The 16,925-nt window shown below is 38.3% G+C and overlaps 9 protein-coding genes across 9 annotated transcripts; 5 read left to right on the forward strand and 4 right to left on the reverse strand.

Moving 5' to 3' along the window:
- Nucleotides 1-173: 173 nt before the first annotated feature.
- On the forward strand, nt 174-3,986 carry ZYRO0B05588g (uncharacterized protein; the record flags this gene model as incomplete). The annotated part of the gene is made up of 1 exon (XM_002495150.1): nt 174-3,986. One exon carries the CDS (start codon nt 174-176, stop codon nt 3,984-3,986), a length of 3,813 nt encoding a protein of 1,270 aa, XP_002495195.1.
- A 166-nt stretch (nt 3,987-4,152) lies between these two features.
- ZYRO0B05610g (uncharacterized protein) lies at nt 4,153-4,707 on the forward strand (the record flags this gene model as incomplete). The annotated part of the gene is made up of 1 exon (XM_002495151.1): nt 4,153-4,707. The coding sequence occupies one exon, from the start codon at nt 4,153-4,155 to the stop codon at nt 4,705-4,707; it is 555 nt and encodes a 184-aa protein (XP_002495196.1).
- A 110-nt stretch (nt 4,708-4,817) lies between these two features.
- Nucleotides 4,818-6,188, reverse strand: ZYRO0B05632g (uncharacterized protein; the record flags this gene model as incomplete). Its single annotated transcript, XM_002495152.1, has 1 exon — nt 4,818-6,188. The coding sequence occupies one exon, from the start codon at nt 6,186-6,188 to the stop codon at nt 4,818-4,820; it is 1,371 nt and encodes a 456-aa protein (XP_002495197.1).
- Nucleotides 6,189-6,411: 223 nt separating this feature from the next.
- MDM20 (Mdm20p) lies at nt 6,412-8,781 on the reverse strand (the record flags this gene model as incomplete). Its single annotated transcript, XM_002495153.1, has 1 exon — nt 6,412-8,781. The coding sequence occupies one exon, from the start codon at nt 8,779-8,781 to the stop codon at nt 6,412-6,414; it is 2,370 nt and encodes a 789-aa protein (XP_002495198.1).
- A 217-nt stretch (nt 8,782-8,998) lies between these two features.
- BRX1 (ribosome biogenesis protein BRX1) lies at nt 8,999-9,859 on the forward strand (the record flags this gene model as incomplete). The annotated part of the gene is made up of 1 exon (XM_002495154.1): nt 8,999-9,859. One exon carries the CDS (start codon nt 8,999-9,001, stop codon nt 9,857-9,859), a length of 861 nt encoding a protein of 286 aa, XP_002495199.1.
- A 68-nt stretch (nt 9,860-9,927) lies between these two features.
- ATP19 (F1F0 ATP synthase subunit k) lies at nt 9,928-10,131 on the reverse strand (the record flags this gene model as incomplete). Its single annotated transcript, XM_002495155.1, has 1 exon — nt 9,928-10,131. The coding sequence occupies one exon, from the start codon at nt 10,129-10,131 to the stop codon at nt 9,928-9,930; it is 204 nt and encodes a 67-aa protein (XP_002495200.1).
- A 379-nt stretch (nt 10,132-10,510) lies between these two features.
- On the forward strand, nt 10,511-12,046 carry ATG42 (carboxypeptidase C; the record flags this gene model as incomplete). The annotated part of the gene is made up of 1 exon (XM_002495156.1): nt 10,511-12,046. One exon carries the CDS (start codon nt 10,511-10,513, stop codon nt 12,044-12,046), a length of 1,536 nt encoding a protein of 511 aa, XP_002495201.1.
- A 49-nt stretch (nt 12,047-12,095) lies between these two features.
- On the reverse strand, nt 12,096-15,710 carry AVO1 (Avo1p; the record flags this gene model as incomplete). The annotated part of the gene is made up of 1 exon (XM_002495157.1): nt 12,096-15,710. The coding sequence occupies one exon, from the start codon at nt 15,708-15,710 to the stop codon at nt 12,096-12,098; it is 3,615 nt and encodes a 1,204-aa protein (XP_002495202.1).
- A 224-nt stretch (nt 15,711-15,934) lies between these two features.
- Nucleotides 15,935-16,741, forward strand: REX4 (putative 3'-5' exonuclease; the record flags this gene model as incomplete). Its single annotated transcript, XM_002495158.1, has 1 exon — nt 15,935-16,741. One exon carries the CDS (start codon nt 15,935-15,937, stop codon nt 16,739-16,741), a length of 807 nt encoding a protein of 268 aa, XP_002495203.1.
- Nucleotides 16,742-16,925: the final 184 nt, after the last annotated feature.

A 16,925-nucleotide genomic window follows, 5' to 3' on the forward strand; every position in this document is an offset into this window, starting at 1 on the left:
TTTGATGCGATGAGTTATGTTGATAAAACCTTGTCAAAGGTGTTCACACGTGAGAAGACCCAAGAGTGACATTAAAGTAGTTTCTCGTGGTTAATTTGCCTTGTAGTCAATTCTGCCACTAAGGTTTTCACCTGGTTAAATTTCCTTAAAGATTTCTGAAGTCTTAGAATGCAATGGCAACGACTGGGCTCTTAGAGAATGATATATCGTTCGTAAGGGCTCCTCCCATTGCGTTACATGCTAGAAATGTTACCATCTCTGCATCCAAGACTAACAAAGTTCTGGTGAACTCCTTCTCTGTGGATTTACCAAGTGGATCTGTTATGGCCGTCATGGGGGGTTCGGGGTCTGGTAAGACGACTCTACTTAATGTGCTGGCATCCAAGGTTAGCAAAGGTCTTCAACTTGATGGTGAAATTCATTATGCTCTTGAGGATAATAGTGAGCATTTTAACGCTGACACTGAAGCATCTATGGCATATCTGCCGCAGCACGACGTTTTACCTGCAAGACTTACATGTAGAGAGACATTGATGATAGCTGCCGATTTAAAATTGAAAAGTTCTTTGGAAAAGAAAAATGAAATTGTGGATCAATTGCTACTAGAGCTTGGACTTAGAGATTGTGCAAACACTCTGGTCGGTGATGCAAGAAACCGTGGTCTTTCCGGTGGTGAGAAAAGAAGGTTGAGTGTTGCAACGCAACTGGTTTCTAACCCATCCTTTATGTTTTTAGATGAACCTACGACGGGACTAGATGCATATTCTGCCTTTCTGTTGGTGAAATCTTTGAAAAAATTGGCTAGAGATGGTCAAAAGAGTTTTATCATGTCCGTTCATCAACCAAGATCAGATATTATGTTCTTATTGGATTCTGTTTGTATTCTATCCAAAGGGAATGTGGTTTACTGTGGAAAGACAACTGAAATGATACCGTATTTCGATTCACTAGGCTATTCAGTGCCTCATTTGGTTAATCCTGCAGATTATTTCGTGGATCTGTCCAGTGTAGATGCAAGAACAGAGTACTCCAAAAAAAAGAGCCAAGAACTCGTAGATCAATTGGTACAGCAATGGGATGATCACCAATCTCAAATGATGAGATTGGTAACATTTGATACCTCCAGAGGAATACACCCGAGGAATATGGCTGCAAGAGTCTCTTTTTGGAAGCAAGTAGAAGTATTGACCAGAAGGAACATTAAGCTAAACTCTTCTGATCATTTCACTTTAGTGGCAACTTTTACAGAACCTGCTCTAGTTGGTGCGATCATGGGGTGGATCTTTTATAAACCGAATCCCAATACACAAGAAGGCCTAAGAACTTTGACTTCATCGCTTTACGCAACTGCGGTTTTGCAATGTTACTTGTATTTGCTCTTTGACACTTATAGATTAACAGAACAAGATATCATTCTTTATGATCGGGAGAGAGCTGAAGGGATTGTGAGTCCAGCTTCTTTCATGCTTGCTAGGAAGTTATTACTCTTCTGGACCGACGACATCATGATGATTCTTATCTTTGTCACTATTAGTTATTTCATGATTGGACTCGAAGTTAGTGCTAAGAAGTTCTTCCTTCATTTTTCAGTAGTATTCCTAATTCAACTGTCCTGCTCTGGATTGGCGCTGTTTTCTGTGGCCATTTCAAGAGATTTTGCTAAGGCTTCTCTGGTGGGTAATATGAGTTTTACATTGTTGTCACTTGCATGTGGGTTCTTCGTTAATGCTAAATCAATGCCCGTTTATGTGCGCTGGACTAAATACATTGCATTTACTTGGTATGGATTTGGAGCTTTAGTTTCTAATACCTACACTGATAAGTTGTGCCATTCCTCTAATAAGGATCAGTGTGAGGGCAATGCATTGATCCACTCGCTTGGGTTTTGGCCTCACTGGAGAAGCTTGCCCTTCTCAATCTTATTCTGCTTTGCATTAGGTAATTTTGGGGCTGCATTGATTATGTTCTACATCAAGAAGGTAGATATTGCCCTACAGAATGAAGTCAAGCCGAGTAAAACTGAAGATAATGATGGTTTGGAGGGAGATCGTGAAAGTTCACTGGATGATACACTACAAGAAATTGGAGTAGAGAAAGTAGAAGATTTGGAATCGAAGCTGTCTGATTTTGTCCCCATAACAGTGACATTAAAAAACATTAATTTAGAAGTGATGGCATCGCAGCTTTCTAAGTCTCCTAGGCATGGATGGCTCCAGAAGAAGACTAAGCAAATTCTCCAAGATGTAAATGCTGTCTTTAAGCCAGGAATGATTAACGCTATTATGGGCCCATCTGGTTCAGGTAAATCTTCGCTTTTAAATTTGATATCAGGTAGATCAAATTCATCTCTTCTCGTCAAGTTTCATTCGACGGGATCAATACTCCTGAATACTAATAGTATTTCCAAAGAGATGTTTAAAAGCGTCTGTTCCTACGTGTCACAGGATGATGATCATCTATTGGCATCACTTACTGTCAGAGAGACGTTTGAATTTGCGGCTGCCTTGAGGTTACATTACATGACGTCTCAACAACGGCGTAGCAAGATTGATGAAATACTGCTTGCATTGGGTTTGACCCACTGTGAGAATACTGTCATAGGCAATGAATTCGTTAAAGGGATTAGTGGGGGTGAAAAGAGAAGAGTGACAATTGGAGTGCAGCTTTTGAATAATTCTCCTATTCTGCTTCTCGATGAACCCACTTCAGGTTTGGATAGCTTCACCTCAGCGGCAATTTTGGAGATCTTAGAAAACCTTTGCACGGAAGACGGTAAGACAGTTATAATAACGATCCACCAGCCAAGATCGGAGTTGTTTCAAAAATTTGGTCATGTCTTACTATTGGCTAGATCTGGGAGAGCTGCTTTCAATGGCTCCCCCAATGAAATGATCAATTACTTTGCCAACATAGGGCACGTATGTCCCCCATACACAAATGTTGCTGATTATTTCCTCGATCTTATATCTGTCAATACTCAAAACGAGCAAAATGAAATGATTTCAAGGCAAAGAGTGGAGAGTCTATTGGACAATTGGAGGCTAAAAGGCAATGATATAATGGAAGACCCAGTATTGAATTGGAATGAGATGTCCAAGGGACAGTTTCTAGGAGAATATGATGATTTTATTAAGAAACCGTGTAATGCTGTGTTGGCATATTTTGTCAATTTAAGAAGACAATACACTACGACAAGAAGAAATATCGATTCCTTGATGGCCAGAGTCGCTCAAGTACCGGGGTCAGGCATAATTTTTGCCCTCTATTGGGCGCCCATAAAACACAATTTCAAAAGTGTTGGTAACAGACTTGGCCTGGCACAACAATCAACGGCATTGTATTTCATTGGGATGTTAGCTAATCTGGCATGCTACCCAGCGGAAAGGGATTATTTTTACGAGGAGTATAATGACAACGTTCATGGAATCGCGCCATTCTTCTTAGCATACATGACATTGGAACTACCACTCACAGCTTTTTCGTCATCCATATATGCAGTTTTCACGGTTCTAGTATGTGGGTTACCTCGAACCGCAGGTAATTTCTTTGCAACGATGTACTGTGCCTTTGTTATTATAGCATGTGGTGAAGCTCTAGGAATTATGACCAATACATTTTTCCGTAGACCAGGATTCGTGGTCAATTGCATTTCAGTGATTCTCTCCATTGGAACCCAATTATCTGGTTTGATGTCACTGCACATGTCCAGGGTGTTAAAAGGTATCAATTACCTAAACCCATTAAACTACACTTCCATGATCCTCATCAACTATTCTTTTCCCAGTGACATGAAATTAACCTGCGAAGACGGTGGGCGTAAACCGGATGGATCTTGTCAATTTTCCAATGGGCATGATGTGCTTCGAGAGTACGGACTCGTTAAGAATACCCAGAAATACTTGGGAATCATTATCTGTGTAATGATAATCTACAGACTTTTGTCATATTGGGTTCTCAAGGCCAAATTAGAATGGATCAAATGGTGATTTAAAAATGTTTAATTTGTAATATTTTTTAAAGTACGGCTGATATCAACTCATTGTTATGTATAGATGGCCTTAGTAGAAGCATGGGTGAAAACATAAAGGATACGACCAATAAAGCTCGAAAAAGGTACAAAGATATTTGAATTGTCAATTGAACGGGTGAAAGATGTTGGACAGGAATTGGTTAAGATCTTTGGCATCTCTAGATGGTGCAACCAAGAATATCTTGAGTAGTTACGAATTTGACAAGGAAAGAAGCTCTGCTCTACCAAGATTTGATTACAACGACGCATTTGAGATCGGTAATGTGGCAAGAAATTTGGCTAAAGAAACTTTCCCCAATAAGCCAGTGGTAATTGACATTTCATTGCCCAATGGACATGGTCTGTTCAGAGCCATTACTTATACTGGTAGCTCCTTGGATAACGATTACTGGGTGGAAAGAAAGAGAAGAACCGCAATGAGATTTGGATGCTCGAGTTATTTTATGGGTCTTAAACTCAGAGAGGTAAAGAAATCTCCTGAAGATAAATATTTCCTGGATTCGAAGGATTATGCTTTCCATGGAGGTGCAGTCCCCGTCTTCATTGATTCTTGTGAATTCCCCGTTGCATGTTTGACTATTAGTGGGTTAAAACAGTTTGAGGATCATTGGCTTGCCGTTCAAGCTATCAATGAATATTTGGCAAATAGCAATGAGAAAGATTTGGCTCTAGATTAATCAATAACTAAAATTGTTGTACTGAATAGAACTGAAAGGATATATGAAAATGCTATAGAATAAAAAATGAACGAATAAAAGACAAATGACTAGTTTTGAAGGATGTGAATTTAGTTTGCATTTTTGTATTTTCTTACTAAGAAATGGGGCAAAAGTCCACTTACTCTCCATCTCCATCTAATCTTCTTCTTGGCTTCTATGAACCAAGTCATCGTGCTAAAATCCATTGATTTGTCCAAATGGGTATCATCGTCTCTCATACTAGCCTGCAATTGCCATTGCAACCTAGAGATTAATTCTTGTGAAAAATTAGCCTTATTTCCCAATGGTTGTGGACTATTGTCGGTTAATTGTACTGCGCTATCCATGCTACTCATGGAGGAATTTTTTGAACTTTCACAGGAAGATTCGAATTCGTATTCTTCAAAAATCTTGGCAGCCTCTTCGTACTTCTCAGTACATTTTCCACATACGATTTCTTTGAAATCGCTTCGATCAGCAAGTAATGAACTCACTTCATAAAGTAGACTTTCACATATGACACACTTCCTTAATTTAGTATCCTTTGCGATGTGAAACAAATACTTGTCATGCTCCTGTTGTGGGTTAGGTTTGATTAAACCTTCTAAAATATCTTTAACGTTATCTGCAATGTGATTGGGTTCATCATGATAAGAATCTACCGCGTTATTATCATTAATGTTGTCATCTAAAATATGAGGAACAAGTGTTACTGATGATGCCGCGGTTGCACATCTATCTGCGTTCTTCCTCAATTTCAAAGGTACATGCATATCAAGGTTCCGGCTCATCTTGTTCTTGAGATTAGACACAGAAACCTTTTTCTTGGCGAACCTTTTACTCTGATCATCATTACTTGGCGGAATATAATCCTCTACCATGACTATAGGATGCCCAGCATCCTCTTCCTCTTTCTCTTCTTCTTCTCCCTCTTCTTCCTCGTGTGCATACCTTTTGGATACACCATAACTAATCCTTCTATTGAAAGTGTCATTATGAATACGCATTTCATGAACTGGATTTAATTTTGATCTTTTTCTTGGTGGTATATCCCTACTGATGGGGGGTGGTATAGGTAAACTTGTCAAGCTATTCTCATCTAATAAGTCCAGCTTAGAAATGGATTGATGCAATCTTGATGGGATCCTTGGCTTGGCCCCCATCAGTTGAGCATGTCTTTTCCTTACATGCAAAAACTTTTGATGTCCTGAATCATTATTCTTGGTTGGTGTGCTGTTACTGTCGAATTCAAACTCTTTACCGTCGAATTGCCAACCTAGAAAGGATCCACCGACGGTGCCTTCACTCTTGAGAAATGTAGGTGTGACTGGTCTTGTGAACATATTGTTGAAGCTATCATTGGTAACATTGCCGCTACCATTTCCAGATGAGGATGATATCAAAGAAAGTGAATTAGAATCAATGGGTTCAAGTACCCTCGACTGTGGGAAATCTTCCATATCTCTCCTGTGAGGGAACCAAGTGATTGGAAGGTTACAGGTCGACGGTAGAAGTTGAAGTTCACAGTTCAAATATAGTACCAGATATTTTTTTTTCTCCTTGCAAATTATCTATTCTGGTCTTGTTCGTAGTCTATTTCAGTAATAAGAGCTCTTAAAGGCGATGATGTTTATATAATACCTAGAAAGGAATACAGATAAGCATAAAATGATTTTATTCCAACTATAGATTTCTTACGGTTTTAAGCACTGTGAGTAGTGGAGATTGTAGACTTGACGAGCTTAATGGTACATAACCAAGCCTATCGAGCAGTGCACCGTTCGAGCCCTTTTTCAAATCTTCACAGGTCTTCACCAACTGGCTTGTGTATTCGTTATACAGTTGGTCGCATTGATCTCTTAACTCACGAATCTGGCTCTTGATCAGTTGTTTTAATTGCTTATCTTTTATTCTTTTGAAATTGTCTAGGGTCTTAAGAGTGGATAGCTTGGTCAAGTAATCATGGGTCAACCTCCAAGAAAAGTTAGTAATAGGCTCAGCATGATTCAGCAAACCACTCAATTGAGCACCATCATTTTTGTACAAGTCGTAGAAAACCTTAAATGTCCAAACCTCCATAGGACTTAGGCTTGCATGTAAAGTTGCTTCCAAATCTCTTCCGTTCAAAGTTCTGTTCAAGAATTCATCCACTCTAGAGTCTTGTTGTGCTGATGGTACGAGTTCAATGATGCTTTCCAAGACAGTTTTCAAAGAGATGTAGTCTTGGTTAATATCCAAGAACTTTAGAGCTGATGGTAAAGATTTGGGATCGATATCAGTACCCAAGATGGCCCAATCTCTATTATCAGAAAATTCTTTATCATCACCGACTAATTCCAGCTCTCTTTGAGATCTGGTCAACTGACTCCAAAGCGCTTGTCTCTTATCATTACAAAGACGTGCCAATTGGAATTCTTCTAAGAGATTCATCCACTTCATATCGGACTTAACCATTCGATTTTTAAATTCAAACATACCTAAGAGCTTAGAGTATGCTCTCCTCTCCATGGCAATGTGAATGAATTGGGGTAGTCTGTGACCAGAAACGCTGTACAACTTGTAATTATTAGTTTGGAATTTCCTCAAATAATCATGTTCTTTCTGGGGGAAAAGTGTTGCAAATCTGGAGTATAGGATGAAATTAACAGAATCGTTCTGTAAATTTTTAACTTTTAAATCCAAATATCGAGAATATGCCGCTGGGACCAATCCTAAATGCATATAGAGCACAATAATCCATACGCTTGTCTCATAATTAAATGGATCACCGTTTTGGTAGTTCTCCAGTATGGAAAGCGCCAAAAGAACATTGTTCAATGTAGGTTCTTTTCTAATAACCAGATCATGAACCACATCCATTATGAAACCAGATAAAGTTGAGTAATCATTCTTGGCCTGATTCACCAGGGTTGATTTGTGATTTTGGAATGCAGTAATGGAATCTGTTGGCAAGCATCCCAGTCTAAATGCATTAGAATCGTGGATCACATCGCGTGGCTCACAACTTTGGAATACTTCTTCAACCATTTGTGGGTTCAATTGATTCTTAAAATGAGATAAATCATGGGGACAACAGGGTTTGTTGTGATATTTTGACAAGTAGTAAGTTAGTGATTCTCTCCCGATTTCAGTATCGAATTTTAAATCGATTTCCAATCGACATAATCTCGTGTTTCTGGAATCGCCCACCAGTGAATCCACCAATTGTATAACATCTTTTTTATCCCAGCTTAAGTTGTGAGTCGCTTCACTCAACTTGCATAGCAATTCGTAATCGTCAATTCGGTTCAGCATTGATTTACAAGCTTCTAGCATTTGTGCATCGTCACTAATGTGTTTTATCAAGAAATTTTTACAGTACAAATCCAAAGATTGGTTCAACTGAGGCCAGATTGCAGCTACAATTTCCTTAGACTTGTCGTTGAACAATTCTTGGCACACATAGCAATAAACAATAATCTCTTGGGTAGATTTAAATGGCTTTTGTGATTCCAATGATCTAAGTGCTAGTTGAGGTAACAATTTCTCTTCGGCTGCATTAACTTTACTTTTTTGGAACTTAAACAGTGCTACTGTGCATATTGCGTACCAAAATGTGTAATCCCTGGATAGTATACTTTGAGTCGTACCGTTATCATTATTCCATTTTGCCATCTGTTGGCAAGCCCTAGCCATCATTTTATAATTTCCATCGTCTAGGGACTTGCAAAACCATTCGTATGCCACGTCAAAATTTGGATATTTGAAATTGGCCCTCTCATAAACGTGCAATGCCTCGTCATATCTCTGCATCTCCAGAAACATGTCGTGTAGCAATTTTAACGATCTTAAATCGCTTGTAATTTGGGTTCCTTGTAATCCAAAGAATTGACCCAAACTTGAATCGTAATTAAATTTGCTTGGAGATTGTCTGTACTTCACATAAGTCTCTAAAACCCAAATGTATGTTGAATTTGGGTATTTCTTCTTCCAATCACTAATTTTGGCATTACATGCCTTAAAGTTGGTCTTTTGAATCAGCTGGAAAATCTCTTGTTCAAATTTATCACCCATTGCAAATCTTAAAGTGGTCAATGGGACGTCAATGGATCTCTAATTGTCTAATACGGGGCCCTTTATCTTGTAGTTGTTCGTTTGTTGGTAACGTTCCCAATGACAAGTTGAAAAATTTTGATGCGATGAGATGAGATGAGCTTGATGAGAAGAACAATTCACTATACCAGTACAATCGTAGAAGGATAATCAACCATCTTAAGCTATCTGGATTACCATGTCTTCTATTTACAAGGCACTAGCCAATCCCAAGTCTAAGGAGAAGTCTGAAAAGACCCATATGAACAGACAGAGGGTCCTATTAATCACATCAAGAGGTGTCAACTACAGACATCGTCATTTGATTCAGGATCTCTACTCACTGCTACCACACTCTAGAAAGGAACCCAAATTGGATACTAAGAAAGACTTGCAACAGTTGAACGAGATCGCAGAACTATACAACTGCAACAATATCCTATTTTTTGAAGCTAGAAAGCATCAAGATTTATACCTATGGATGTCTAAACCACCTAATGGACCTACCGTGAAATTCTTCGTTCAAAATTTACATACCATGGAGGAATTAAATTTCACTGGGAATTGCTTGAGAGGTTCAAGACCAATCCTTTCATTTGATCATAAATTTGACGAATCTCCACACTACCAGTTGATTAAAGAGCTGTTGTTGCACAATTTTGGTGTACCACCACAGTCAAGAAAGACCAAACCATTCTTTGACCATGTAATGTCATTTAGCATCGTGGATGATAAGGTTTGGGTTAGAACTTTTGAAATTTCTCATTCCGCAAGAAACACTGAAGAATACCAAGAAGAGCAAGAAGACATATCGTTAGTAGAAATCGGACCTCGTTTCGTAATGACCGTCATCCTTGTACTTGAAGGTTCATTTGGTGGACCCAAGATCTACGAGAACAAGCAGTACGTCTCGCCAAACTTCGTTAGAGCTCAATTGAAGCAACAAGCAGCTCAACAGGCAAGAGATAGATCTGAAGCTGCCATTCAAAGGAAGATTAGAAAGAGGGAGAACGTTTTAGCGGCTGACCCACTTTCAAATGAAGTTTTGATGAAGGAATAACTGAGTGATTTGCAGCTAAAGAATGTATAATATAGATTTTTAGAATGTATGTATATATCTACATGAATCTAGTGTTCGGCCTTTGAATGCTGTTCGACATAGTTCTTGATGAATTTTTCCTCATCAGCAGAAGAAGCAGCAAAATCCAAAGTTTGTGGTTGCTTCTTGGCAAATGGATTGGGTACCGCTAAAAGTGCGACCAATGAAAGAGTAGCAAGTGAGATTTGGTGTGGTTGAACTGTTCTACCCAAAATGTGATAAGCGTTACCCATACTGAAGCTAATTAACTATACAATGTTCTCTTCTTTCTTCTCGAGAGTGTTAAAAAGACGGTCAAAGCTGCTCGAACTCGCCTTTAACTATACAAGAGCATGTTGAAAAATTGTAGACCAATAAGAAAAGTTCAAATTAATGACTAAAAATACGTAGTAATTAGCATATATTTCGTAGTTTCAGAGTTCCAAGAACTTGCTAATTAAAGATTGCGGTATTAGGTTTCATATTCAGCTTGTGAACCTTTCTCTTTAGTACTTAGGAGGTCATGAGATAAGGAGTTGCAACCCAGAACTTTCTCTATATAAAGGAGCAATTGTGGCCATTTACAAGGGGAGAGGTACTTTTAATAGTAACTATAACGAAAGATAAGCCAAGATGAAGCTAATAACTGTCTTATCTACTCTTGCAGGTGTATCCCAAGCAGTTTCACTGTTCGAAGGGAATTGGCTGGGTGAATTTGAATCCAAGCTACAGTCACCTAGGAACATTTACCAAGAGGTCACCAAGGGATTTTCACACCGTTGGGATTCTGTGCAGGTTCTAGAGTCGCCCATCGATCCAAGTTATTCTCTAAGGATTAAAGAAGTGGATCCTGCTAAACTGGGCGTGGACACTGTTAAGCAATGGTCAGGTTATTTGGATTACGAAGATAGTAAGCATTTCTTCTATTGGGCATTTGAAAGTAGGAACGATCCTTCAAAGGATCCTGTAATTCTGTGGCTCAACGGTGGCCCTGGCTGTTCATCCTTTACTGGACTATTGTTCGAATTAGGACCTTCGCAAATTGGGCCTGAAATTAAGCCAATTCACAACCCTCATTCGTGGAATAATAATGCAACTGTGATCTTCTTGGAACAACCGCTAGGTGTTGGTTTTTCATATGGTGATGAAAAGGTTACCAATACCAGAGCTGCTGGTAGGGACGTCTACATCTTCTTGGAATTATTCTTCGAAAAGTTCCCACATTTGAGATCGCATGACTTCCACATTGCTGGTGAATCCTATGCTGGACATTACATTCCTCAGATTGCCCATGAAATCGTTATCGAAAATCCTGGAAGAACTTTTGACCTAACCTCTGTTCTTATCGGCAATGGTATTACCGATTCCCTGATTCAAAATGATTACTATCAGCCAATGGCTTGCGGTGAAGGTGGATATCCTCAACTTTTAACTGATGAAGATTGTTCTACGATGGAGAAAAATACAAATCGTTGCCGTACGTTGAACCGTATCTGTTACGGTACAAAATCTAACATTGCATGTGTAGCTGCTACTGCATTCTGTGAATCTGTTACTGTGGGCACATTCCAAGAAAAAACTGGCTTGAATGTCTATGATATCAGGGGTCCTTGTGAGGATAATGATAGTGGCACCTGCTACTTTGGTATGAATTATGTTGATGATTACATGAACCAAAGATACGTACAGGACGCGTTGGGGTCAGATGTACACAATTATACCGGTTGTAACGATCAAGTATTCTTGGGATTTGCCCTAACTGGGGATGGTGCCAAGCCTTTCCAACAATATGTGACAGAACTGGTGGATTTAAACATTCCAGTCTTGCTCTACGCTGGTGATAAAGATTACATTTGTAACTGGTTGGGTAATAAAGCTTGGTCTGATAAATTAGATTGGAGATACGGTGAAAAGTACGAATCTCTACCTCTAAAGGCCTGGAAAAGTCAAAGTACTGGTGAAAAATTGGGTGAAGTTAAAAACTACGGGCCTTTGACCTTCTTAAGGATTTACGATGCTGGACACATGGTTCCTTATGACCAGCCTGAAGCCGCTCTTGAAATGGTGAACGACTGGATTACAGGTTCTCATGATTTTGGGTACTCGGAAGAGAGGTTAGATGCTGAAGACTTATGGCTAGAAAAGCTTAAAGAAATATGGCTAGAATAGATTTCCTGCTTTATGTAGTGAAAAGTAATTTATATTATTGACATGATTATCACTTGTGATTCATCTTGTACGCACTTGCAAGATTCTGGATTCTGGAGACAATTTCTGTACACTCCTCGGGGGAAACTGCTTCAAAATAGTACCTTTTGATTTCATCTTGGCCCCTTCTGAAAAATATTTTGAAGTATTCAGGTACTCTTTTTGATTTTTTGCAAAGAATAACTTGGCTAATATGTAACGATTTGGTTTTAACGTTTTCATGCCAATGTAAATAGTTTTCTGGTGGTACGATGTAGATGTAATCACCATCCAGCGCCAAAGTCCTCTCATGTTTATTTATCAAACTCATCTGTTGTCTTCTCCAGACTCTATATCTGTGATAAGCACCAGAAAATAGATCCTGATAACCGTTATCCGTCAAACCAGCTGCCACACCTGTACCAGCAAGTAAAGGTCTATTGGGTGCATAATAAGATAGTGAGCCATGAAGTGATGTCTTCGAATTATTCTTTAACTTGAAGAATCCATTTCCTAGGGGAACGCTGTTATTACTACTAGTGCTAGAGTTGGGAGTGGAAAGACCTAATTTATGTTTCGCGGCTAATTTCTTCTTACTCAAAGTCCTGTGAGCACTAGATTGGTTTTCTCTTTCAGATTTCTCATTAACCTTTTCTGGTTTCAAATATTCCGTACCTGGTTCTAATGTTAATGGAGTTAGGTCATTACTTTGAATTGTAGGCAAATTAGGTTTCTTAATGTCCGGTTTCAGTTTTTCCAAGTTCAATTCTCTTGCGTCTTTCTTAGAGATTATTTCCACTTGGTAATTACCGTCTAGTCTTAAAACTGTGTCGTTGAGATTGAGTGCCAACTTTTTCTCAGGTATTTTGACAATATATTCATTGGGATCCATATGTTTCATCTTACAATATTTTACCAGAATATCGTTGATACTTGAAGTGACAGAAACATTAATATTGGTGAAATTAAATTTCTTATTCGTGTTGGGATAAATGTAAACTTTTACTTCAATGGTTTTGGAGTTTCCGCCGTTATTATCGTTAGCGTCATCTTGACCCAAAATGGGTTTGTAATAACTCAACTGGTTCAGTGCTCCTGAACTCAAATCCTTTTTCAGTACCTCAGTACCATTCATCACTTCGCCGCCACCGTTAAATGGGACTGGTGTTTCCCTTTCATTTGATTCCATTTCAGCATCACCAACTCGACAGAGAACAACCTCATCGTCTGAAAGCGTTTCAATTACTTTCTTTCTACTTAATTTACCAAAATCGTCTTCAAAGGGAGCACCATCTTCATCTACAATCTTTAGACAAAACCTGTTGGGATTTTGCAGTTCTTCTAGCTTCAATCCATCGTCTTTCATGTTCTTTTCCTCAACTTCAGTAGCATAGTGGAATAAGATAAATCCAATGACTTCAAATACATTAGCCGATTTACGAACTTGTAAATTGAAAGGAGTTCTTTTGAAACTTTTAGATGCTTCAATGTAAACGTTCAATTCAGTAGATTCAAACTGAGGCACTTTACTACCAGATACAAAGGAAAAATATTCCAAAAGGTCTTTGGAACTCTTTGAGGGATTAATCTTCTTTCTGAACAATGAAGATAGTTGAGAGTTATGATTCTTAGGTTTACCAAAATTTGTTGTTTTCTCAACACTTAACCAATCATTTTTCGCAGGGTTCTTATTATTATACGCTGAGCTAGCAGGAGTTGCTGATTTTTCAGCCTTAGAGTCTACTGAAGCATGCATTTGAGCCCTACTATCGACATGCTTCAGAACTTTATTACTATCACCACTGGCTCCCATGAAAGAATTCGTAGTGTCTTTACCTTTAGCATTGGAGGAGTTTGAATGTCTTGAAATGGAAGTACTACGAGAATTTGGTCTTCCGTATTGTCTTTTTTCTTTCAAATTCGATGGTTTCAGGCCTTTTATGTTTAACACAGCTTTGTCAAATGCTGTATCCAATGTAGTATCATCTTGACCGTGATAAATCCCATACTCGTCCAGCGATAATGGGATTGAATGCGATACTGTCTCTGGTTGTAGATCTGAATCTTCTAAAATGGAATTACTTTCGGTAGCAGAATCCACGGGTTTAAAAACGTTATCACCACTGAAATCTGAATCCAATAGGGACTTGCCATAGGACGAGACTAAATCTGAATTATCAGGATAGTTAAAAGAATTTTCATCTTCTGGTAATGAATCTGTAGTAACAACATCCTTATTATCCGTAATATCCAATTCATTTTTAGAACTTAAACTTTTCTCGTTCATGGGTGGTGTGGCATCTAAATTCAAATTATCTAGATCTTGTTCGTTAATATAGGATTCAATATCAGAAATTTCCTCCTCTTGCTCATCAGATTTAGTGCCTTCAGAAGTTACGCCTGGAGAACCTAAATATTCCTCATTAACACCAACACCATTACTATTACCGTTGAGATTACCATTATAATTATTATTATTACCGTTGTTATTACCGTTACCATTACCATTACCATTACCGGCGCCATTACTGGCACCATTACCACCCTTCAAAAACCTTTCTGACCTACTACTATTTCTACCACCATCTAATAAAGTAGGTCTGGGTATCATATTTTGTGGAAAATGTGATTTCTTCTTCGAACTGTCTCTTCCTCCTACATTAGTATTGCTATTATTGTTATTGATGTAGCTCAAACTATTATTACTATTTGGTCTATGGGGCTGTGATTCCGATTCACCTATTTCGTTATTATTGGAATTCTTGGAAGCTTGTCTATCCAATTGGAAAAATTGTGAGGGTAAATCTGCGCCGCTATCGTCTTCATCCTCATCTTCATCTTCATCAGTATCTTCAAACCCATGCTCATATCCAAAGTTCATATCGAATGCACTATTGTGCCTTTTATTTGTTTGAGATGATACGCTAGCTTTCTTCTTACCTGAAGATTTGCGACTTGAATCCGCATTCTCTTTCTTACTGCCTTTGAAAATTCTTGGAAATGATAATTTTCTATTACTATTCCCTTTTTTCTTGGAGTCCCTAGATTCTGAACTAAAATCTGAATCATCCGAATCTGAATCATCCGAATCTGAATCTAAGTCATTGGTCTCAATAATATTATTCTCATCTTCTCTACCTTCCTCTTCCTCCCCTTGAGCCTCTGATAATATGGGCATTGGCACTGGTTCCCCCACTTTTGATGTAGATTCACCATCATCATCACTAAAATTATGTGGAGCCATCGTAGTATCACCTCTGTGAAGTCCTAATCCTTGGGCCTTTTCAGGTACATTTTTAACACCACCACCACCATCCTTGTTATAGTTCTCCATTTCAGCTTCACTGTCGGAATTATACTCATTAGGTTGTGATGATGACTTACTACCCTTGCCCGGCTTCTTATTACTATTAGACAAACAATTATCCATGTAGTTTCTAGACATTGGTGGTGATTCTAAATCGGGGAATATATCAATACCCTCAGGCGTAATATAAAACTTCCTGATGTTAGAATTTACGTCCTTGGGACGCAGCACATCGTGTCCATGGCAATATGGCTTTATAATTCTCCTCATCAAATCCTTATCGGGGCATTCTGAAAGGAACTGAGCCCTCAACCTGTTGATAGAGGTCTCTGTGTCCATCTGGAATCTATTCTCGAGGCTTTAAAACTAACTTTCCTATTCAGTTTTCTTTGCCCTTAATGTTCTTTAAAGTTGGCTGAACTTTTGAGTTCAATGGTGATTTACATGCCGAAGGAACTTTTGATGAAAAATTTCAACATCGCTTGAACTGAGCTCATCGCATACCAAGATCTTTTAAATAAGGATTCTGGTGGCTCATTATAAGGTTCTAAAGATCACTAGAAATGGTACTTTCGTCAAATTGGTTGGAATTGCAAAAGAAATCTGGAGATGTAAGCATTAAAAAGAGGAAATCTAGTAAGAAATCTAATAAAATTGCCAAGCCTGATGTCAAACCCAAGAAGGAGCCCAGTAAAGTAATGCAAGTGGTATATGAAATGAACCGAGCTATTAAAAAAGTGGAAGAGGATAAGAAACAGGGCAAGCAGCCTGAAGTAAAGACGCAAGTCCCATCAAAATTGGATGAGCTGTTAGGTAAAGATGTATCCAGTACAAAATCCAAAGATATTGGTAAATTCATAGCCATAGATGGTGAATTTGTTGGTGTGGGGCCTGAAGGTAAAGAAAATGCATTAGCAAGGGTTTCATTGGTGAATTATAACGGATATGTGATAATGGATGAATACGTGAAGCCTCGAGAGAGAGTAGTAGATTGGAGGACATGGGTTAGCGGTATTGAACCAAAACATATGAGGATTGCTATAGATTATAAAGAAGTACAACAAAAAGTCGCTGATATTTTACGAGACAGAATACTAGTGGGGCATGCAGTTGCTCACGACCTTTCAGCTTTAGCTCTCAAACATCCAAGGTCAATGATAAGAGATACTTCTCTTTTTACACCATTTAGAAAAGAATATGCTGAAGGTAAAACACCAAGTTTAAAGAAATTGGCTAAAAACGTGCTTGGTATTGATGTTCAAGAGGCTGAACATTCTTCTGTAGAGGATGCAAAAATTACTATGCTACTGTACAAATCAAGAAAGAAAGAGATTGATAGATTTCATAGTGCTAAAAACGGTGGTGGTTGAAATTATAAATTTACAGTTAAATTTACATTCATATTTAAATCTACATTTACAATATATGGTTTTCTTCTAATTTAATACAACTTCTTTTTTTCATGGTTAATAAAATAAAATAATATAATTTAATATAATTTAACCTTTAGAATGTTTTGTGAATATTCTCATTATCGTCGACTCCTTTGACTCG

Source organism: Zygosaccharomyces rouxii, assembly GCF_000026365.1.
Source record: "Zygosaccharomyces rouxii strain CBS732 chromosome B complete sequence".
In the NCBI taxonomy this organism is placed as follows: Eukaryota; Fungi; Ascomycota; class Saccharomycetes; order Saccharomycetales; family Saccharomycetaceae; genus Zygosaccharomyces; species Zygosaccharomyces rouxii.